Raw genomic sequence first — 23,844 nt, 5'->3', positions numbered from 1 at the left:
TTAACCGCTTACTATGTGTCAGGCACCGTTCTAAGCGCCGGGGTAGATACAGGCTAATCCGGCCGGCCACAGTCCCTGTCCCACATAGGGCTCACGGCCTTCATCCCCGTTTTACGGACGAGGGAACTGAGGCCCAGGGAAGTGAAGCGATTTGCCCGAGGTCACGCGGCAGAAGGGTGGCAGGGCCGAGATTAGAACCCAGGTCCTTCCGACTCCCAGGCCCCCGGCTCTATCCGCTAGGCCACGCTGCTTCCCGCGTAAGTGGCCGGGGAACCCAGACTGCTAACATTCGTGTACCTCCTATCCGCGAGAAGGGGAGGGGTATCAAACTGCCTGCTGAAAGCTCAGAAACTAAGCGGCTTTTCTCAGAACCCAGTCGGCAGGGAAACAGATGTAGCGCGTGAGCCCGTGGCACTGCGGGATTCTCTTGCCAGGAGAAAGGATCTTATTCATCCATTGATTCATTTAATCGTATTTTTAGAGGGCTCACCGTGTCCGGAGCACTGCACTTAAGCGCTTGGGAGAGGACGACGTAACGATAAACAGACACGTTCCCTGCCCACAACGAGCTTACAGTCCAGAGGGGGAGAGAGACATTACTATAAATCAATAAATGACAGATATGGACGTTAGTGTTGTGAGGAGGGGGATGAGTAAAGGGAGCGAGTCGGGGCGACGCAGAAGGGAGTGGGAAAAGAGGAAAGGGGGACTTAGTCGGGGAGGGCCTCTTGGAGGAGATGGGCCTTCAATCGGGCCTCGAAGCGGGTGAGAGTCGTTGTCTGTCGGATACGAAGAGGGAGGGGGTTCCAGGCCAGAGGCGGGACGTGGGCGAGGAGTCGGCAGTGAGATAGACGAGCTCGAAGTACAGTGAGAAGGTCGGCATTAGGGGAGCCACGCGTGCGGGCTGGGCTGCGGGAGGAGAGTAGCGCGGGGAGCTAGGCGGGGGCGAGGCCATCGACTGCTTTAAAGCCGACGGTGAGGAGCGTCTGCATGAGGCAGAGGTGGATGGGCAGCCACTGGCGGTTCTTGAGGAACGGGGAAACGTGGCCCCGACGTTTCTGTAGGAAAATGATCCGGGCAAGCAGAGCGAAGTAGGGGCCGGAGGGGGGAGAGGCAAGAGGCAGGGAGGTCGGCAAGGAGGCTGATACGGTCAGCCGCGGGGGGTAGGAGAAGTGACGGGATTAGCACGGTAGCACTTGGGACGGAGAGGAAAGGGCGGATTTTAGCGATGTGGTGAGGGTGGAACTGACGGGATTTAGTGACGGATTGGATATGCGGGTCGAATGACGGAGAAGAGTCGAGGATAACGCAGAACACCGTACTAAGCGCTTGGGAGAGCGCAGTATAACAGTAAACAGAGACGTTTCCTGCCCGTGACGCGTTTGTGATCTGACTAGATTGGGCCCGGTCCAGTGCTCAAGACACGGTGCCTGCTTAATAAATGCCATCCTTATCATTATTACAAGGATTAGGAGTCACAGTCCCCGCCGTAAAACGCCCACCAACAGGACCGAAGGGCCTTCTCTCCGATTCCCGTTCCGGAGGCATCTCGGATGGCTCTCGCCTTCTACTGGGGAAACCGATCCCACTCGCAACCCGACGGTGAAAAACCTTCCAGATTTTTTAGCATCGCAGCTTAATGCTCTGTTTATATCAATCTTGGAAAACAGCCATTTTGAGTAAAGATGTATTCGGTCACAAATACTCGTTTGTTTTGAAAACGCCTATTATTTACTCAACATCGAACAGCTCTTTCAGACTCTTGACAGCTTGTTGAGCAAACAGATATCCATGTGGTCGTTTCTGGTCCGAGAGACCGTGACGGGTGCGAGACGGAGAGACCCTCAGTAAACAGATTGGCAATTCGTGGGTCTCTAATGATTTCGTCTGAGCCCCCAGAGTCCCCTGGGCTCAACCGGGGGCCGAGAGTACGGGAGCCCTGGGTCAACGAAACTCGTCCTGCGGGGTGGATGGCCGGATGGCCTAGTGGGTAGAGCCCGGGCCTGGGAGTCGAAAGGATCCGGGTTCTCATCCCGGCTCTGCCACTGGTCTGCTGTGTGACCCTGGGCAAGTCGCTTCGCTTCTCTGGGCCTCGGTTCCCTCATCTGGAAAACGGAGATCAGGTCTGCGAGCCGTATGGGGGACAGGGACTGCGTCCAACCCAATTATCTTGTATCTAGCCCAGGGCTTAGGACGGTGCCTGGCACACGGTAAACACTTAATCGATGCCGCAGTTACAATTATAAAAAAATTATATGACAACGATAATAATAATTGTAGTATTTATGAAGCACTGACTCTGTGCTAAGATCTGTGCTCAATACCGGGGTAGACGCGAGATCATCAAATCAGATAGTCTCTGTCTCCCCCAAGACTCACAATCTAATAAGGGAGAAGCATAGATTATTTGTCCGTGACAGATCAGGAAACCGAGGCACCGAAAGGGAAGCAGCATGGTCTAGCGGAAAGGGTACGGGCCTGGGAGTCAGAGGATGTGGGTTCTAATCCTGGCTCCGCCTCGCATCTGCCGTGTGACCTCGGGTGAGCCATTTGACTTCTCTGTGCCTCAGTTCCCTCATCTGTAAAAATTGGGGATTAAGACTGGGAGCCCTATGGGGAACGGGGACCGCGTCCAACCTGATTACCTTCTATCCACCCCAGCGCTTAGATCAGTGCTTGGCACATGGTGAGCATTTAACCAATACCACAGTTACGATTATTATCATTATTATTATCGTTAGAAAGGTTCGGGGACTTGCCCAAGGTCACACAGCAGGCCAGGGGCACAGCCAAGACAAGAACCCGAGTCTCCCGAATCCCAGTTCTGTGTCCTTTCCACACGGCCTCTGGTAAAAGAAGCTCAAAGAAGCTCGAATTACGTAGCTATGGAGAGGATTCACCTCATCGTGGTAGCTGTTAAGCGCTTACTATGTGCCAATCACTGTACTAAGCGCTGGGGAAGAAGATGTAAGATGACCAAGTCCCACAGGGGGCTCGTAGCCTAAGGAGGAGGAAGAATAGGTATCAAATGCCCATTTTGCAGATGAGGAAACCGGGGCCCAGAGAGGTTGAGCGACTGGCCCGAGGTCACACGGCAGGTAAGAGCTGGAGCCGGGATTCGAACCCAGGTCCTCCGACTCCCAGGCCTGTGTTCTTTCCACTAGGCCACGCTGCTTCCTTTTATCGGTCAGTCTTGTAGCGGGAGGCGTTCGGAGTTCTCGGGAGCCTCGGAAAACGTCACTAGCCCCGCCAAGTCCCGCCGGTTCCCGCCGGATTCTAGTTTGGCTATAAGAGATTTCAGCGAGGATGCCAAACGTTTGCAATCGATATAGATTTGGACTTGGAGCCGATGGAAAAACACGACACTTCATGTTTACGATTTGTTTTGTCGCACAGGACTGAGGAGAAGAGGCAAGCCAAAAAAAAAAAAAAGCATTTTCCAAGTGATTCTCATTGAGCTAGATCTTTCCCACGGAAATGAGATGGGAGACAGTGTGGACTAGTGGACAGAGCAGAAGACAGTAAGTCAGGACCCCGCTGGGTGCTGCGTGTGAGACCTTGGGCAGGTCCCCGAATCTCTCCGTTTCCCCATCCGTAAACTGGGGATCAAATTCCTGCTCTCCATCCCTCTTGGACGGGAAGGCCCTTGTGGGACAGGGGCCGTGTCTGACTCGATCCGTCTCTCCCTCGTAATTCATTCATCTACACTAGCGTCCGTCTCCCCGCCTCGACGGGAAGCTCACCGCGGGCGGGGGATTGCGTCTACCGACTCCGCCGTAGTGCCCTCTCCCAGCCGCTTCGCGCGGCGCTCTGCCCACGGTAAGCGCTCAACAGATAGCGTCGACAGAGTGACAGCCATCGAGAGATAGCAGGGCACGACGACTGACACTCGGTAAGCACTTAATTCCTAGCCCGCAAGACCCTGTCGTCTCTGCCCGGAGATTAGAGCCGAACTCACTCAGCGGTTGCTTCGGAGAACTTATCTCTCCCACGACGGCACTCCACTGCAGGGCCCGAGAAGGATGGAAAGCGACGAGACCGATTCGAAAGCGTTCTTTACAAGTCCGTTCCCTCCATCGCATTTATTGAGCGCTTACTGGGTGCGGAGGAGCACGGTTCTAAGCGCTTGGGAAAGTACAGGTGAATCAGACCCAGTGATCAGACTGCGATCATCGTGGTACTTGTTAAGCGCTTACTGTCAGTCGGGTTGGGCACAGCCCCCGTCCCACATGGGGCTCACAGTCTCATCCCCGTTTTACAGATGAGGCAACTGAGGCCCAGGGAAGTGAAAAGTCGATCGTGTGTAAATGCTCACGTGCCGTTGAGAGAGGGTATCGGTAAATGGCGTATAAATGCTAGGGGTGGATCTTGGGTCGACGTGACTTGGGATGTTGGGAGGGAATCGGGGAGGGCGTCTTGGAGGAAGTGGAATTTTAGAAGGGCTTCGAACGTGGAGAGACCCGTGGCCTGCCGGAAAATGGGGCACGGGGAGAGGGAGTTCCCAGCTGCTGAAACTAGGCGACTGAGAGGATGGAGGGGAGAGAGTGAAGAGTGAGTTATAACTGGACCGTAGACTGGAAGCTCACCTGGGCAGGGAACGGCTCTACCAACTAAATTGGACTTTCTCAAGCTCTTGGTACAGTGCTCTGCACGTAGTACGTGCTCAGTAAATTGACTGAGAGGATGGAATTAGAACCAATGCAGCCTTCTAGACTCTACTGTGGGCAGAGAATGTATCTACCAACTCTATGTTACACTCTCCCAGGCACTTAGTACAGTGCTCTGCGCACAGTATGTGCTCAATAAATACGATCGGTGGATCGACCTGAAACCGGAAGCGGCGTGGCTAGTGGATAGAGCCCGGGCCTGGGCGTCGGAAGGATCGGGGTTCTAATCCCGGCTCCGCTACGTGTCCGCTGCGTGACCTCGGGCAGGTCACGTCGCTCCTCTGGGCCTCGGTCACCTCATCTGCACAACGGGGACGGGAGCGTGAGCCCCAGGTGGGTCGGGGACGGCGTCCAGCCTGATTAACTGGTATCTACCCCAGCCCTTAGAACAGTGCTTGGCCCACAGGAAGCACTTAACAAGTATCATAACTGTCATTATTGTTATTATTTAACTGGAAGATCGGCTTGAGAGGAGCAAAGAAAGCCAGCTGGAGAGTAGCAGGGGAAGGAGGCCCACGTATAGGACGGAAAGAGTTGATGAAGAGCCCTGAAGCCAAGCGCTCGATGAGGAGAAAAACAGGAAACCCACGGAGGTTTATGAACGGGGAGAGAGGTGTGCAGAGCCCTGATTCGAGAAGATGATCCGCGCAGCGGGGACACTTCGCACGTAGCGGTTTCAATCGGGCCGTGCGCGGCGGAACCATCAAATAACTCGGGAGAGAAAGCCCCGGGCTCCCGAATCTACAGTGACGACTTGATAAGCGCTGGATTTATCGACCGTGCTCTCCAAGGCGATGAAGGCGCCCCAGCGCACGCCCATGATCGATACACCCCGGATCGGGAGGAGCCGGGAATTCCGGGACGAGGAGGAGGACGGGTCCGTCGGAGCCAGAGGGAGAAGGGAGGTGGTCAGGGCCGAGGGCCGGGGTAGCCGCCGTTGGAAGCCTCGGGTCGAGACTTGAGGTCCTGCCTCGTTGACCCTCGTGCCTCGTGACATCACGGGCCGGGCCCGCAGCGTGACGTTATGACATCACATGCGGAGATGTCACAGAGCGTGTCCCGCCCCCCCCCCCCCGAGATCTGGTGTGTTTCCCAGTCAGGTCCCTGCAAGCAGGAGCGCTGATTCAGAGCCATGGAACTCGACAGGAGGATGATGATAATAATAATTATGGTACTCGTTAAGCGCCTGCCATGCGGCCAGCACCGATCTAAGCACTGGACGCAGGTTGGACGCAGTCCCTGTCCACCATGGGGCTCACGCTCTTTATCCCCATTTTACAGATGAGGGAACTGAGGCCCAGAGAAGTGAAGTGGATTGTCCAAGGTCACCCGGCAGACGAGTGGCGGAGTCGGGATTAGAACCCAGGTCCTTCTGACTCCCGGGCCCGGGCCCTACCCGCTAGGCCGCGCTGCTTCCCTGGCTTCTGTCACTAAGGTGAGCAGGCATGACTCCGAGACTTGGGGAGCGGAGGGGTTGAGGGAAAGGCGAGAGGGAGAGAGGCACTCTCCGGACAACTCTCCGGCAAGTTAAATCGGGTGTCGTCTAGAAGCACCGGATTTAGAGGACTTGGGTTCCAATCCCGGGGCTCGGCCGCTCGCCTGCCGCGTGACCCCGGGCCGGTCACTTGACTTCCCTGGGCCTCGGTTCTCTCATCTGCAGAAGAGGGATTCGATCCCTCTCCTCCCTCCCACTCGGACTGCGAGCCCCGCGTGAGACCCCATTACCTCGTCTCTACCCCATTCCCTAGTACGGTGCTTGGCACAGAGAAACCGCTTAACCGGTACCACAGTTACGATTACGGCTATCACGACGATGAAGACGACGTGATATTCCCGCCCGCCTATTAGAGAAGGACCGGCTTCCGGCGATCGAGAGACGAATCCAGAGCACATTTGCTGGCTTGCGACTTGGGCGTCCTGATGCACCGAACTGCTATTTAAAGGAGAGGAAAGAGAGTGGGCGGGAGGGAGATGACACAGAGGCAGTTCGCAGCAAGCCGGAGGGGGATCGATCACAATTTCTGAACCGCGCTGGGAAGAATCCATCCAACCCGACGCATCTCACGCGACCGGGGAAACCCAGCGGCCGCGAGGGACCATCTTCTTCCGGCTGTTCAAACGGAAAGCCAGTCCCCGCCGTTGGGAGACGACCAGAGGTGCAGGATTTCAAACTGGGGGACACCAAAGGCTTTCTTTCTTCCGCCTTGCAGTGCGACGCCGGGGCGGAAGAACCCTTTTCGAAACCAGCGGCCACCTCTAAGAAGATGGCGTGAGAAGCCGAGGGAGAGGGGCCAAGAAAGCGAGGACGCTCCGTAACGACGAAGATCAAGAAGAATTGATTGACCAGCTGCTAGCTGGCAAGGGCTGCCGTGATAAAAACCGGAGTAATAACAATAATAATAATAATAATAATAATAATAACGAGTGGCATGCATTAAGCTCTAACTACGTGTCAAGCACTGTTCGAAGCGCTGGGGTAGATAGAAGACGATCGGTCTGGACACAGTCCCTGTCCCACGTGGGGCTCACGGTCTTAATCCCCATTCTACAGATGAGGGAACCGAGGCACAGAGAAGTGAAGTGAGTTGCCCAAGGACACACACATGAGACAAGGGACGGAGTCGGGATTAGAACCCAGGACCTTCTGACTCCCAGGCCTGTGCTCTATCCCCTAGACGACGCTGCTCCTCGGTTGCTCCTCGAGAAGAAATGAGTGCCCAGCGGGTAGCCGGCGAGGGATGCCGTGACAAGGATTGGAGTAATAAGAACAACACGAAGTACGCTTGCACAACTGAAAATCACAAAAGACACTTGGATGATCTCTAATTCGAGACTGTACGCTCGTCGTGGGCAGGGAAACGTGTCTGTTTATTTTTATATTGTACTCTCCCAAGCGCTTAGTACAGTGCTCTGCACCGTGTGAGCTCGTCCTCTAGACCGTAAGCTCCTTGTGAGCAGGGGATGTTTATATTGTACTCTCCCAAGCGCTTAGTACAGTGCGCTGCACACAGTAAGCGCTCAATAAATACGACCGAATGAACAGTAAGCGCTCAATAAATATGATTGATTGACAGGCTGACTAACTGGGAAACACCCGAAGAGACTTCACTAGAGCTATAAGCTTCTATGACAAGTATCCTCCTTGCTTACTTGGAGAGGGTGAAAATGACAAGGAAGAGTCAAACCCAATTTTTTGGAATCCGAGTTTTTAACAGGAAATAGGGACCCGGAATTCTACCGGAAAACTACCTCCATTTCCGGACTTGGGCTGCTGGGCTTCTGAAAGTTTGGATCCAAATCCACTCAGCCCTTAATCTTAAATCACAGGAAGAATGAAGCAAAATACATTTTCTCAACTGAAAGTCACAGAAGTCGCTTGGCTGATCACTCATCCGGCAGCCCCGGAAAAGACCTGAGAATGGGTGGGGAACGTGTCTGCTTAGGGCTGTACTGGACTCTCCCAAGCGCCCAGTACGGTGCTCTGCGTACCATAGGCGCTCCATAAATACGGTCGAATGAGTGAACGAACCTCTACGACAAATATCCTCCTTGCTTGCTTGGTCGGTCGATCGCCGTCGAATCATTTCTGATTCTTAGCGACTCCGTGGACCCCCTTTCTCCAGAACATCCTATTTTTCCCTCCTCCGGGCATGCGTGTCCACTGGGTTTTCTCGGTAAAAATGCGGAAGTGGTTTCCCATTGCCTTCTTCCGGGCTTACTTGGAGAGGAGGGGGGAAACCGTGAAAAAAAATCCAGTCCAATTTTTGAAATCATACAGAGTTTTAACAGGAAAAGAGGGGTGATCTGTAACCCCCGGAATGGAGGGTGGGGTGGGTGGGGAGGGGAAGACTCAGAGCCGAAATCCCACGTCACCTAGGGTTGGTGAAAGCTGCTATTCTTCGTCGCTGCTAGGACATGGCGGAAAGAGCACAGGACGGGAGTCGGGAGGCGTGGGTTCTAATCTCAGTTCATTCAATAATATTTATTGAGCGCTTACTATGTGCAGAGCACTGTACTAAGCGCTTGGAACGTACAAGTCGGCGACAGATAGAGACAGTCCCTGCCATTTGACGGGCTTACGGTCTAATCGGGGGAGACGGGCAGACGAGAACGATGGCGATAAATAGAGTCGAGGGGAAGAACATCTCATAAAAACGATGGCGACTAAATAGAATCGGGGTGATGTACATCTCATTAAACAAAACAAAATAAATAGGGTGATTAAAGATACATACGGTCGAGCGGACGAGTACAGTGCCGAGGGGGTGGGACGGGAGAAGGGGAGGAGGAGAGGGAAAGGGGGGAGAAGAGGGTTTAGCTGCGGAGAGGTGACGGGGGAGAGGTAGAGGGAGGAGAGGGAAAAGGGGGGGGGGGCTCAGTCTGGGAAGGCCTCTCGGAGGCGGTGAGTTTTAAGCAGGGATTTGAAGAGGGGAAGAGAATTAGATTGTCTGAGGTGAGGAGGGAGGGCGATCCAGGACCGCGGGAGGACGCGGCCCGGGGGTCGACGGCGGGACGGGCGAGACCGGGGGACGGCGAGGAGGTGGGCGGCGGAGGGGCGGAGCGTGCGGGGCGGGCGGTGGAAAGAGAGAAGGGAGGACAGGTAGGAAGGGGGGAGGCGACGGACGGCCTCGAAGCCTAGAGTGAGGAGTTTTAGTTTGGAGCCGAGGTTGACAGGCAACCACTGGAGATGTTCTGCCACTGGCCTGCTGCGTGACCCCGGACAAGCCACCTAACCTCTCGGCTATAAAATGGTGATGATAACGCCTGCCTCTCCCTAGCTCACGCGGATGTTGTGAAATAACTATTGTGAAGGCATTTGACTAATTGATTAACTTGTATCTACCACAGCGCCTAGAATGGCACATAGTAAGCGCTTAACCAAGGCCTTTTTTTTAAATAAAGAAAAAGGGCACTTGGAAGGAATAAAAGTGTCAGATTAATAGAGATTATCATTCCCTAAGGCTTTTCCACAGGGAGACTAAGAATGTCCCAGTCAATCGATCAATCCAACGCATTGATGGAGCACTTACTGGGTGCCGAGCACTGCACTAAGCGCTTGGGACAGTACAATACAACAGAGTTTTAGACACGTTCCCCGCCCACAATGAGCTTAGAGTCTAGAGGGTTCTGTAAACCATCAGAGCTGAGTTTCCTCCCCGTTTTTCATGTCTAACATGGAAAGACCTGAAGGTGCCTCTGCCCTAAAAGATTTCGTTTCGTTTCTTATGGCACCCGTTAAGCGCTGACTACGTGCCAAGCCCCGTCCTAAGCACCGGGGTAGATACAAGCCACAAGTTGGACACGGTCCATTTCCCAAATGGGGCTCACGGTCTTAATCTCCGCTTTACAGATGAGGGAACCGAGGCCCGGAGAAGTGAAGCGACTCGCCCTAGGTCACGCAGCGGACACGTCTAGTCCGCGAGCTTGTTTCGGGCGGGGAACGTGTCCATCGTCCTAACGTACTCCTCGGAGGACTTAACAGAGCGCTCTGCGCGTGGCAAGCGCTCAGTAAACGCGCCTGAAATGAACGAACGAACGTGGCGGAGCCGGGATGTCGTTACACTGCACTCTCGCGCGCGCTGAGCACGGTCCTCTGCACCCAGTAAGCGCTCAGAAAGGAGGACCGAGCGAGCGCCGGGGGGCTCGGGCCGCCCCAGAAGGGCAGGGCCTCGATCCCGGCCCTCGCCCGCCGCCGCTAATAACGGGCTGACCTCTCTCCCCTCCAGCTGCACTCGGCCGTGACCAGGATCCAGGTGCAGCGCCCGGGCTTCAACTACACCTTCGCCCACATATGCGTCCTGAATAACGACAAGACCTGCGTGGTGGACGACCTGGTGCACGTGCTGGAGGAGCTCCAGGCGGCCCGGGCCTCCAACCGGACCAACTTCGCCATCACCTACCCCATCACGCACCTCAAGGACGGGCGGGAGGTGTACAACGGCCACCAGCTGGGGGGCGTCACGGTGCACAGCAAGGATCGGGTGCGGTCGGCCGAGGCCGTCCAGCTGACCTACTACCTGCAGGCCCTCAACTCCCTCAACGACCTGGTGGCCGAGCTGTGGGAGGCCAGCTTCTGCGACACGGTCCGCCTCTTCCAGAAGGCCCACCGCAAGGTCCGGCTCTACCCGTACACCTCGGCCTCCCTGAGGGAAGACTTCCAGGAGACCAGCCGGGTGGCCGAGCGCTACCTGGTCACCGGCCTGGTCCTGGTGGCCGGGGCGGCGGTCCTCTGCTGCTCCATGCAGGACTGCGTGCGCAGCAAGCCTTGGCTCGGGCTCCTGGGTCTGCTCACCGTGGGCCTGGCCGCCCTGACCGCCGCCGGGATCGTCAACCTGACCGGCGGGAAGTACAACTCCACCTTCGTGGGCGTCCCCTTCCTCATGCTAGGTAACGGCCGTCTCCTCCCCGCTGGCGGGCGGGGGGCGGGCGGGGCGGGAGGGCGGCGGCTTGGAGAGAAAGGAGCCAACCGGCCACCCCCCTTCGGCCCCCGCCGCCCGCGCCCCCGTAACCCGAAGGAGAATCACGGTACCTCTTAAGCGCCTGCCGTGTCCGTTCGGTCGGTCGGTCGTAATGATAATCACGGTGTCTGTTTAGCCCTTGCGGGGTGCGTTGGTTCGTTCGTATCGATGACAGTGATCAGGGTAGAATCACGTCCTACCGCTGACCTGGAACGCCCTCCCTCCTCGCATCCGCCGAACTAACTCTATTCCCCCTTTCCAGGCCCTCCTGAGAGCTCACCTCCTCCAGGAGGCCTTCCCAGATCGAGCTCTCCCTTTTCCTCCGCCCCTCCTCCCCTCCCCATCGCCCCGACTCCCTCCCTCCGCTCTACCCCCTTCCCCTCCCCACGGCCCTCGTCTATATTTGTATATATTGTTTATTGCTCTATTTTATTAATGAGGTGTACATATCTGTGACTCTATCTATCTATTTTGATGGTACCGATGGCTGACTCCTCGTTTCGCTTTGCCGTCTGTCTCCTCCTTTTAGACCGCGTGCCCGTCGCCGGGCAGGGATCGTCTCTATCTGTTGCCGAACCGTACAATCCAAGCGCTCAGTAGAGTGCTCTGCACGCAGAAAGCGCTCAGTAGATACGATCGAATGAATAAATGGAAGTTAGACACGGTCCCTGTCCCACACTGGGCTCGCCCTCTTAATCTCCATTTTTTACACATGAGATGTCTGAGGCCCAGAGAAGTTAAGTGACTTGCCCCAGGTCACACAGCAGACAAGCGCTGGAGCTGGGATTAGAACCCACGACCTTCGGACTCCCAGGCCCGGGGTCTCTCCACCACATCGTGCTGATTCAAGCACTTGCTGCGTTCATTCATTCGTTTATCATAATGGTAACAGCGCTTGTTAAGGGCTTGCTATGTTCATTCGTATTAATAATTATTATTACGGTATCTGTTAAGCGCTTGTTATGTTCATTCATTCGGGCGTATTTATTGAGTGCTTACTGTGTGCAGGGCACTGTAATAAGCGCTTAGGAGAGGACGGTACAATAAACAGGCACTTTCCCTGCCCGCACGAGCTTACTGTCTAGACGGGGGGGGGGGGGGGGGGGGAGACAGACACTGCCGGAAATAAATAAACGACAGCTATGGACGTAAGCGGGGAGGGGCGATGAAGAAAGGGAGCAAGTCAGGGTGACGCAGAAGGAAGTGGGAGAAGAAGAAAGGGGGGCTCGGTCAGGGAAGGCCTCTTGCTAAGCACTGTTCGAAGCACTGGGGTAGAAACAAGTTAATCCGGTTGGACCCGATCCCCGTCCCGCACGGGGCTCACAGTCTCAATCCCCCTTTTCCACCCGAAGTAACTGAGGCACAGAGGAGGGACGTGACTCGCCCAAGGTCACACAGCAGAGAAGTGACAGAGCTGGGATTAGAACCCAGGCCCTTCTGACTCTGCACACAGTAAGCACTCGAACGGCATGAGTGAATGACTGTGTGGCACGAAGCACTAGGGAGATATCAGCGGCATGCCCAGCCACTTAAGCGACGGCATTTACTGAGCGCTTACTGCGTGCCGAGCACTGTGCTAAGCGCCCGGGAGAGACAGTACAACAGAATGGGCAGGCAACGTTCCCTGCCTGTAACGGGCTGTCCGGAAGCTTCCAGAAGCAGACAGTTAGGAGTCTTCGGGCACGATCGACTTGAGTCTCGGCTCTTCAAAAACCCCAAGTCGCTCTGCTTGGAAACCCTGTGCGCCAAACGTCTCGTTCCACCTCTACGGCAACCGAGCCCGGAGCGATATTATCATATCTATATCTTCTCGACAGCGACCGGGAGTCGATGGCATCGGACAACCCCGTTATCAAATGTGATGACGAGAAGAGGAGAAGAAATCAGACCTGACGTCATTTTTCAGTTTAATCCCCTTACGTCATTTTTCAATCTAAGCCAATTCCCTCCGGACGGCGTCTCCGAACGGCTGCAAAATCCATCGCGGTTCCGATCCCTTAACTGCTCTGTCGGAGGCCTCGGTACCGAGGCCGTAGTTTGATATCCTGTCCACAGAAGCACCCAGAAAGTCGTCCACCACGACCTGGTTAAGAGCGTTCGCTCGGGTTAAGGTTTTCATGCCTATCTCGGCCACCTGAAGGCCCGGAAAGTTAATCCGTCTCTCCTTCCCTCTATCGGCAGAAAACCCATTCCTTTTTTGAAAAGGTCAAACCCTCTTCGCCGAGAACACCGTGAAAGCGGGCTTGATGCTTTCCCTTACCGAGACCAGAACGTGACCGTTTCAGACATGACGAAGGACGGGATGTCACCGAACGTCCCTTTCTGCTTTATTTAACGTCGGGATTCGGGGCTTTCGATGAAATAGCCGACGCTGGGTTGGGAACAGGTATCGATCAAGCGCTCGCGATGCTTCATCGGCAGCCCGCTGACTGCCGGGGTAGATACGAGTCCGCCACTCGTCTGCTGTGTGACCTTGGGCAAATGGCCTCACTTCTCCGGGCCTCGGTTCCCTCACCTGGAAAACGGGGATGAGGTCCAGGAGCCCCGTGCGGGACAGGGACTGTGTCCGACCGAATCTGATTGTTTCCACCCCACCGTTCATTCATTCAGTAGTATTTATTGAGCGCTTACTACGTGCAGAGCACTGTACTAAGCGATTGGAATGGACAGATCGGCAAGAGATAGACACGGTCCCTGCCCTCCGACGGGCGCACGGTCTAATCGGGGGAGACGGGCAGACGAGAACGATGGCGATAAACAGAGTCGAGAGGAAGAACAGCTCATAGAAACGATGGCAAATAAATAGAATCGGGGTGACGTACATCTCATTAAACAAAATAAATAGAGTGATGAAGATTTATACGGTCGGGCGGGCGAGTACGGTGCCGAGGGGGTGGGACGGGAGAGGGGGAGGAGGAGAGGGAAAGGGGGGAGAAGAGGGTTTAGCTGCGGAGAGGTGAAGGGGGGGGAGAGGGAACAGAGGGACAAAAGGGGGGAGCTCAGTCTGGGAAGGCCTCTCGGAGGACGTGAGCTTTAAGTAGGGATTTGAAGAGGGGAAGAGAATTAGATTGTCTGAGGTGAGGAGGGAGGGCCTTCCGGGACCGCGGGAGGACGCGGCCCGGGGGTCGACGGCGGGACGGGCGAGACCGGGGGATGGCGAGGAGGCGGGCGGCGGAGGGGCGGAGCCTGCGGGGCGAGCGGTGGAAAGAGAGAAGGCAGGAGAGGTAGGAAGGGGCGAGGTGACGGACGGCCTCGAAGCCTAGAGCGAGGAGTTTCTGTTTCGTGCGGAGGTCGATAGGCAAGCACTGGAGGTTTCTAAGAAGGGGAGTGACACGCCCAGAGCGCTTCTGCGGGAAGATGAGCCGGGCGGCGGAGTGAAGAATAGACCGGAGCGGGGCGAGGGAGGAGCAAGGGAGATCAGAGAGAAGGCCGACCCGGTAGTCTAGCCGGGATATGACGAGAGGCCGTAGCGGTAAGGTAGCCGTTTGGGTGGAGAGGAAAGGGCGGATCTCGGCGATAAGCATTTAGTACAGTGCCCGGCACCTAGTAAGCGTTGAACAAATACCACAGTCACCATTACTGTTATCGGTACAGTGTCTCACGGTCGCTATGTACACCACACAGTTCTGGGCACTAATGTGAACGAGGTGCATGAAAAATTCCAGTCGTATCATTCGGAGAGAGAATACGCTACCTCAGGATAAAGATGTCACTCTCTAAAAGAGTCGGTTTGTGTCTCCCAGTGCTTGGCAACACCAAGGTACATCTGTGTGACTCTGAAGAAAGGCTTGGGTTAACCCCAGCGAACGGGTCGCTTTCTCGGCTTCTTCTCCGATACGGTAGCGATCGTTCGGCGAGTCCCAGAGAGGAGACGGAGACGTTAAAAAAGTGATAATTCCGGTATTTGTTAAGCGTCTGCCACGTGCCGGGCGCCGTTCTCCGCGCTGGGGTGGAGACAAGCAACCGGGGTCGGGCACGGTCCCCTGTCCCGTGCGGGGCCCACGGTCTCCTCGGTAGGTGCACGATAAATACCCCGTTGTAGACCTCGCTCCGCCGCCGGACGCTCTGAGCCTCGGTTTCATCCCCAGAAAATGGGGGTGCCCGCCGATCGCCCCGTTCCCTCCCCCGACTCCGACCCCCGGCCGCCGAACCTTTCCGCCGGAAAGCCGGGAAGCAGCCTGGCCTAGGGGAGAGAGCCCGGGCCTGGGAGTCCGAGGACCTGGGTTCCGATCCCGGCCCCGCCGCCCGTCTGCCGGGTGACCTCGGGCGAGTCACTTCGCTTCCTCGGTCGCCACGTCCGTAAAATGGGGACGGGGACCGGGTCCAACCCGCGGAGAAGGTGTATCCGCCCGCGGGCGCGGCGATGATGATGATGCCGTCAGCGACGGGGGGGCCCGGTACCGAGCGCCGGGGCGGAGACGAGCAAACGGGGCCGGGCCCGGTCCCCGTCCCACGTGGGGCTCAGGGCCCCTCGTCCCCGTTTCCCGGATGAGGGAACCGAGGCCCCGAGCGGCGAAGCTCTGGGTCCCCCGGCCCCCCGGGCCCCGGCCCCCTCCCCCGGGGCCGGGCCGCGCGGCGCCGGGCACGCGGCGAGCGCTCATCGAGCACCCTCCCGATTCTCGCCACCAGGTCACGGCCTGTACGGGACCTTCGAGATGCTGTCCTCCTGGAGGAAGACGCGAGAAGACCAGCACGTGAAAGAGAGGACGGCGGCGGTCTACGCCGACTCCATGCTCTCCTACTCCCTCACCACCGCCATGTACCTGGTCACCTTCGGCATCGGCGCCAGCCCCTTCACCAACATCGAGGCCGCCCGCATGTTCTGCTGCACTTCCTGTATCGCCATCTTCTTCAACTACCTCTACGTCCTCTCCTTCTACGGCTCCAGCCTGGTGTTCACCGGCTACATGGAGAGCAACCACCAGCACGGCGTCTTCTGCCGGAAGGTGCCCAAGCCGGACGTCCTGCGGCAGAAGCCCCCCTGGTACCGGTTCCTGATGACGGCCCGGCTGGGCGAGGCCGCGGCCGAGGCCGAGGAGGCGGGGGCTCGGCGGAGCCAGCTGCTGGGGTGCCTCCTCCGCCGCTACTACTCGGACTGGATCACCAACACGTACGTCAAGCCTTTCGTAGTCCTCTTTTACCTGATCTATATCTCCTTCGCCTTAATGGGCTACCTGCAGGTCAGCGAGGGGTCCGACGTCCGGAACGTCGTGGCCACGGCGACCCGCACCACCGAGTACACCGGCGCCCAGCAGAAGTACTTCAGCGACTACAGCCCGGTCATCGGCTTCTACGTCTACGAGTCCATCGAGTACTGGAACGCCAGCGTGCAGGAGAACGTGCTGGAGTACACCAAGGGCTTCGTGCGCATCTCCTGGTTCGAGAGCTACCTGAACTACCTGCGGAAGCTGAACGTGTCCACGGGCCTGCCCAAGAAGAACTTCACCGACACGCTGCGCAACTCCTTCCTCAAGGCCCCGCGCTTCGCCCACTTCTCCGAGGACATCATCTTCTCCAAGAAGGCCGACGACGAGGTGGACGTGGTGGCCTCCCGGATGTTCCTGGTGGCCAAGACCTCGGAGACCAACCGCGAGGAGCTCTACCGCCTGCTGGAGACCCTGAGGAGGCTGTCGGTCACGTCCAGGGTCAAGTTCATCGTGTTCAACCCCTCCTTCGTGTACCTGGACCGCTACGCCTCCTCCCTGGGGGCCCCGCTCCAGAACGCCTGCGTCAGCGCCCTGTTCCTGCTCTTCTTCTCCGCCTTCCTGGTGGCCGACGCGCTCATCAACGTCTGGCTGGCGCTGGCCGTCGTCTCGGTCGAGTTCGGGGTCGTCGGCTTCATGACGCTGTGGAAGGTGGAGCTGGACTGCGTCTCCGTGCTCTGCTTGATCTACGGCATCAACTACACCGTCGACAACTGCGCCCCGCTCCTGTCCACGTTCGTCCTGGGCCGGGACTTCACGAGGACCAAGTGGGTCAAGAACGCCCTGGAAGAGCACGGGGTAGCCATTTTCCAAAGCTACCTCTGCTATCTCGTCGGTCTCATCCCTCTCGCAGCTGTGCCTTCTAATCTGACCCGTACACTGTTCAGGTGCTTGTTTTTGATAGCCCTCGTCACCTTCTTTCACTGCTTCGCCATCCTACCCGTGATCCTGACGTTCGTGCCTCCCTCCAAGAAGAAGAGGAAAGACAAGAAGAACCCGGACCACGGGGAGGAGATCGAGTCCGTCGAGATGGTCGACATGGCCGGCACCCGGGTGGTGGACCAGATCACCACGGTCTGACCCGGCGGGCGGCCGTGGCCCTTTCACCCTTAGGTCTTACGGCGGAGGGAGGAGACGGCGGCGAGGAGGCTTCGCCCTTTAATTTGCGAAGCGAGAGCCGAGCCCCGGGGGATAACCGGAGACCGCGGAGAGGGACGGTCGAGCACGGTGTGTTGTCCGTTCCTTGAAATCCTCCGAAACCGAGGGGCACGGCGGGCCGGGGCCGGGCGGGGCCGGGGCGGACGGGCGGGCGGGGGCTGCCGGCCGACCCCCCGGGGCGTAGGCCCTCTCCGGTCCCGGGGCGGGGAGGGGCGGCCGGGGCGGCCCCGGGCGTCCGTCCCGACGCCGGACCCGCGCTCCCTTCCCGCAGAGCAATAATCCGAGGCAGTGGATCGGCCGTTCTGGGTCTTAGCCATCGCATCTAACTTTGTACGTATGTTTTGTTTTGTTTTTTCCAAAGGAAAATTTATGCAAGCATCGGCTCGGTGATCGGCTCGCGCGATCTGGTCCCCTAGACGCCGTCACTCTGTCGGTTGAGAAATCGTTCGCGGACTCAGAGTTCCACGGAGGTCGGGGGCGGGGGGCGGAGGGGAGGCCCGGTGTCCAGGGGCGGGAGGGAGTGGGTTCCGTCTCCGGAGAGGTCGTTCCCTCTCCGCGCCGTCCGCGGCTCGGTGTCCCGGCCCCGCGCCCTCCGCCGCGACCGTCTCCGTCGGCCGCCGTCCTCTCAGAGAGAAAACAGAGCCGGCGGGACGGCCTGCCGGACTCTCGGTAGAATGTACCTCTCCCACCAAAGACAGCTTCGGAGCACCCCGCGTGTCCGGGGCGGGATACGGACGGATGCGTAGGCGTGGACGTGCGCGCGGACGGCCGACGGGGTCGTGCCGGTTGTCGTCCCGAGCGTTAACGGGGAGCTCGCTCACCGGGTTCTAGCCGAGGGGAAGCCGGGCCCCACCGCTTGGAATGACCCGCTCCGCCCCACTGATCCCCCCCCGACCCGCCGAGCCGCCGTCGGGAAGCCTCTCCCCGCTCCCCGGCCGGAGCGACCGAGCCGGGAGGAACCCCCCGAAATGAGGGCGCCGGCGAAAAGGGGGACCCCCACGGCCCCCTCCCTCGGTCCAGACGGCCTCACGGAGAGAGGACGCTCCGGTCCGGTGGGAGAGGCGAAAGGCGTTCGGGCCCGAAAGGAGCTCGGGGGAGCCCCGGGGCCACCGACAGACGAGGCGTCAGGGTGACGCCGTGAGGGGGATGTCGGGGGGAGACCCGCTTCGCCCGGCGAGGGCGGGGAGGGAGGTGGGGGACGGGGCGAGGAGACGAGGGAGGTTTGGCACGCGAGCGAACCCTCCCGAGGCCCAGCCGGGGCGGGCCGAGGGGAGGACGGGGAGGAGTCGCCCCCGAGAAAACGTGTCCGCCCACACTCTGTCTTACGGTACTCTCCCGGGCGCTCGGCGCGGCGCCCCGCACCCGCCGAGCGCTCGATAGAAACCACCGATGGTCGATCGAAAAGAACCGCCCGCGCGAATCGGAACGTCCCCGGGGCCCCGCCTCGTTCGGGCTCCCGGCCCCGTCCCCGACCGTCTTCGGCCTCCCCCGTCTCGCGGTTCATCTCCTAACCCCAAATTCTGCAGTTTGGCGAGGATCTCAGGTTTCACGCGGCAATGGGGGCTGCGGGATTCTGGTGTCGGCCCGAGTCGGAACCGCCGACCGCCGAGACGACCGGACCCCCGGGACCGCGCGGGTCTCGCTCCCCCGCTCTCGTCTCCCCGGTCCCGGAGGCGACGAGTGAGGAGCCGAGGAACCGCCGGGGTCGAATGTCCCGATTTACCTCCCCCGCGGCCCCTCCGTCCGCGACCGCGCCGGTAAGCGTCTCCCGGCAAACGTCAACCGAACGTCATCTTCCCGGCCCCGGGGACGGAGAGGGAGGCGAGTAGATGCCGGCGGAGGCCAACTGCCCCTAGCACGCCCCCTCCGCGAGGTTTCCTAGGATGGCTGGCAGCGGCTGCTCGGTGGAAATCGCCACGATAGTATCGGTCATTCTGTATCGTTACCGTGAACCCCACGACGATGTTCCGTTACGCATTAAGCCCTTCCTCTGAGCGCTAAGCCCTGGGGCGGACCCCGATAACCCTAGGCCGCGTGGGGTCCGGAGTGTAAGATCTGGGGAGTGCCGGCCTCTTCTCCCCCATCTTGCAGATGAGGGACCTGAGGCTCGGAGAGGTTAAGTGACTTGGCCAAGGTCACGCAGTAGGTCAGTGGCGGAGCTGGGATGAGAAGCCAGGTCTCCTGGCTCCCCGTTCCCTTGTCCTTTCCATAGGTCACCCCGTACTTATGTAGTCAGGATGACTCCCAAAGAGTTTTCCCCAAACGGTTGAACCCCGACAACAGGCACCCATCAAAGTCTGTCCAAGAGCCCTTCGCCCTGTCGGCAAAATTCATTCATTCAGCCGTATTCACTGAGCGCTCACTGTGCGCAGAGCACTGCGTTAGCGCTCGGAAAGTACAGTTCGGCCAAACGCGATTCTCCGACGTAGATAGAGCCAGAATAAGTCGGCCCCCCGCTTCAAACTCGTCTGTCGGCCAGCCGAGCAGGAGTCCCTCCGTCGATCCACCGCAGTACAGTGCTCTGCACACGGTAAGCGCTCAGTGGATGCGGCTGAGCGAACGAATGTACGGATCCCAAGAGATCGTTGGTTAATGGGATCCGTTAAGTGCTGACTACGTCCTGAGCGCTGGGGGAGTTACGAGTTAATCAGGTTGGACGCGGTTCGCGTCCCACGTGGAGCTCACGGTCTTAATCCCCCGTCTGGAAGCCGAGGCCCAGAGAAGTTCGTTCAGTCGTATTTCAGTCGGTCGTATTTAATAAGCGCTTGGCGGGTGACTTGCCCGAGATCACAGAGAAGACAAGTGGTGAGCGGGGATTAGAACCCAGGTCCTTCAGATTCCCAGGCCCATCCCCTATCCGCTTGGCCACACAGCTTCTCCGCTAAAGAACGAGACCAGGCGATCCGAAGTCGGGTCCTCAGAAGCGGGTGAGGTGACAGAGTAGAAGCGAGCCAAATCCCCTCTCCGAGGGGTCCGCCCCAAGGGAGCCACCCTTCAGAAAACACGGCCGACGAGGGGACCGCTTTCACTCGGGCGATCTAACGGTGCCGAATCACCGTCCGAACAGTACGTCGGCGATCCATTTCACGGCGGCAACAGAGAGCGACGGGCCGAAGGACCCCGCGAACCGACGGGACGTTAACTAACGCGACGGGTTTCACGGGAGGTCTAATCATTCGAACCGGTCCGCGAAGATGACGTATGGCGGCTTTCCGTTGGGTGACGGATCACTTTCCTCAACGCGTGCGTGCTGTCTTGACATCCCCCGTGACTTGGGAGATTCCGCTCAGAAAAAAATGAAGGGGATTGAGTACCGCTTACCAGTGTTTCTTTTAAAAACCGAGACCCGTGGAGTTTGATTTTTAGGCTTCAGGACTGGGTCCTCCGCGGGGCTCAGGAGACGGAGAGAGAGGGAGATAGAGACACAGAGAGAGACGGAGAGAGAAAATCTCCCTGGATATTCGTGGGTCTGTAAGAAGGGAGTGAGTCCGTAGATTCCCTTGACTCGGTCTCCTTAGGACGGTTTCAAAAACGCCCCTTAAATCCAGCCATGCAAATCTAAGCGGTTTATTTCAAGGGTTTTCGCTTGCCAAAAAGTCGAGCGGGACGAGAAAGAGATCATTTCAGGGTCTTAAGAGAGAGGGAAAAGCTTCGGGAGATAGCATTTCGTGTTTTCTTTCTGAAAATTTAAGTCTACCGTAAATCTGGAGAGGAGTCGGGGGAAAACTCCCCAGATTTTTCAGCTCGAAACTTTCCTCCCCACGAGAGACCTTCTCTCAGCCCCTCAGCTCGCGGTCCTCTCCGCGAGTTCAAATCCGGGCAGCCTCACGCGGCGGCCGTTTTCCGTGCTGATTTCCAAACCGGGCATTGCTACAACTTTCAACTGAAGGTTCCGGATGTGCCTGTCGGTATCCATTCGTTCCTTCAGTGGTACTTATCGAGCGCTTGCGTGTGCAGAGCACTGTACTGAGCACTTGGGAGAGTCCAACAGAACAGCAGACGGACGCGTTCCCTGCCCCCAACGGGCTGGCAGTCTAGGGGGGGAGACGGACGTTAAGAGAAATCAATTACAGACGCGGACGTCGGCGCCGTGCCTCTCCCGTGACACGGGCCGAGGACGATGATTCCCTGTAATCTTAACGCGGCCGTTTTCGGCTCGGTTACTCCACCAGACGCAAGCTCCTTGAGGACAGGGGTCTAACTCCGTCCCGCTCTCCCAAGCATTTGCTCCGGTCTTCGGCGAGCGGGAATTACCGTCGGACGATCGGCGTTTTCGTAACCTAAAGGCCCCGTGAGCTGAATCGGGAGTATTGCTTTGAAGGTTCATCTCTGACCTCTTAAGGCTGTGAGTCCCATGAGGGACAAGGACTGAGTCTAATCTCAGATCTATGCCAAAGCTCGGGGTGGTGCGTGGCAGGTCGTAATCCCTTAAAAAACACCACAGTCATTATCATTATCATTATAATTAATAAGGCGATCCTTCGTGCTGGTGAATGGGAGCAAAATGAGTCGGGTGGAAGTTAAGGCTCACGGATGCAGCAGCCGGGAAATTATTTCATTCAGTCGTTTTGATTGAGCGCTCACCGTGTGCACGGCGCCCTGCTAAGCGTTTGGGAGAGTGCGATCTAGACATCTCCTTAGTGGCTGGACACTCCACCAACTTCACAGTCTCGCAGATAATTCCCAGCCCGCCTTAAAGGAGAATGAGCAACGCTAAAGCCTCGATTTCATGATCCCCATTTGGGGTCGGTTAGATTCCGGCTTTTGTTTTGGAAAGTGTGCAGTCAGATCAATTTACTGATACATAGTAGGTAGGGCCCCTCGTGAATCCAAGACAGCGCACTAGGCACGTGAAAGAGGAAAGCAGCACGGTCTAGTGGATAGAGCCCGGTCCTGGGGGTCGGAAGGACCTGGGTTCTAATTCCGCCTCCGCCACTTGTCTGCCGGGTGAGTCACTTCACTTCGTCGTGCCTCAGTTACCTCACAGGCATTCAGACTGTGAGGCTCATGGGGGACAGGGGCCGTGTCCATCCTGATTTGCTTATATTCACCCCAACGCTTAGTACAGTACCTGGCACCTAGTAAGTGTTCAACAAATGCCATTAAAAAATCCCCACAGAAGTAAGGATGACACTGTCCGCCCTTGGGGAATTTACGCTCCGAGAGGGAAGCCGGGCACATAGGGATGTTGTGCAAATAGCAGGAGCGGGACAGGTAGGTGAAAATGAAACCGGTGAACCGTGCTATCAGAAGAAGCCGTGTGGCCTAGTGGAAAGAGCCCGGGCCTGGGAGTCGGGGATCTGGGTTCTAATCCCGGCTCTGCCGCGCGTCGGCTGGGTGACCTTGGGCGAGTCACTTCATCTGTAAAACGGGGATGAAGACTGAGCCCTACGTGGGGCCAGGAACTGTGTCCAAAATCATTATCTTGTATCTACTCCGGTGTTGAGGACAGTGCCTGGCACAGAGTAAGCGTGTAACGAACGCTATTATCATTAATAATAATAATGATAAAAATGACCAATCAGTACCCCTGAACCAGCACACGGTGGAAGCCCCGCGGGACTTGACGGGAACGGTTTACTGTCACTCTGAGCCAAGCTGGGAGACGACAAGACCGAGATCTCCTGGGTTCCCGGCGGAAGCCCAGAACCAGAGCCGTCTGCCCTAATTCTCCTCTCCCATCTCTGCTGCCGACTCCAGGGTTCCTTTGGCATCCGGGAATGATGCCTGCGTGGAAAGGGAAAAGTACCACTGGCAAATCAGGATCTCAATGTGATAGGGACGTTTTGGGTTTTTTAGGCTATTTGTTAGGCGCTTACTTTGCGCCGGACACTGTACTAAGCCCTGGGGTAGATACAAGTTGAACAGCCTGGACACAGTCCCTGTCCCACGTGGAGCTCACGGTCTTACTCTTCATTTTACAGGTGAGGGAACGGAGGCCCAGAGAATCCAAGTGACTTGCCCACCGTCACAGAGCAGACAAGGGGATTAGAACCCAGGTCCTTCCGACTGGCAGGATCGGGCTCTATCCGCTAGGCCGCGGACGTTAGGACTGGAAAGCTGTGAGGGAATCGGCTGAGGGAAAACCTGGGCCGTCGGGAGACTTCAGAGAAGCCTCAGTGCTCACAGACCGAGCGCCTAGTACAGCGCTCTGCACACAGCAGGTGCTCGATCGATACCACTGATGGATCGATGAACCGACTCTCCCCCAGACCCTAGGGCAACCTCTAAAATAGAGCGGCGGAAGCGAGGGCCACCCTAGATCTTAATCCAGGTTAGTGATCAAGCAGACTCTAGACCGTAAGCTCGCTGCGGGCAAGGAACGGGTCTGTTATAATACTAGATCGGACCGGCCCA

The 23,844-nt window shown here is 57.6% G+C and overlaps 1 protein-coding gene across 1 annotated transcript in view; it reads left to right on the top strand.

Moving 5' to 3' along the window:
* The window catches only part of PTCHD1 (patched domain containing 1), a 31,242-nt gene extending 13,628 nt beyond the window's left edge, over window positions 1-17,614 (top strand). Inside the window, exons 2-3 of the mRNA XM_029079769.2 lie at window positions 10,394-11,054; window positions 15,755-17,614. Of these exons, the coding sequence (XP_028935602.1) occupies window positions 10,394-11,054; window positions 15,755-17,409 (2,316 nt within the window). The 3' untranslated portion in view covers window positions 17,410-17,614. The remainder of the gene's footprint in view (window positions 1-10,393; window positions 11,055-15,754) is intronic.
* Window positions 17,615-23,844: the final 6,230 nt, after the last annotated feature.

Source organism: Ornithorhynchus anatinus, chromosome 15 (genome assembly GCF_004115215.2).
Source record: "Ornithorhynchus anatinus isolate Pmale09 chromosome 15, mOrnAna1.pri.v4, whole genome shotgun sequence".
Classification (NCBI taxonomy): Eukaryota; Metazoa; Chordata; class Mammalia; order Monotremata; family Ornithorhynchidae; genus Ornithorhynchus; species Ornithorhynchus anatinus.
Note: the sequence above shows the minus strand (reverse complement) of the source record. Positions and strands in the feature narration are given on the sequence as shown.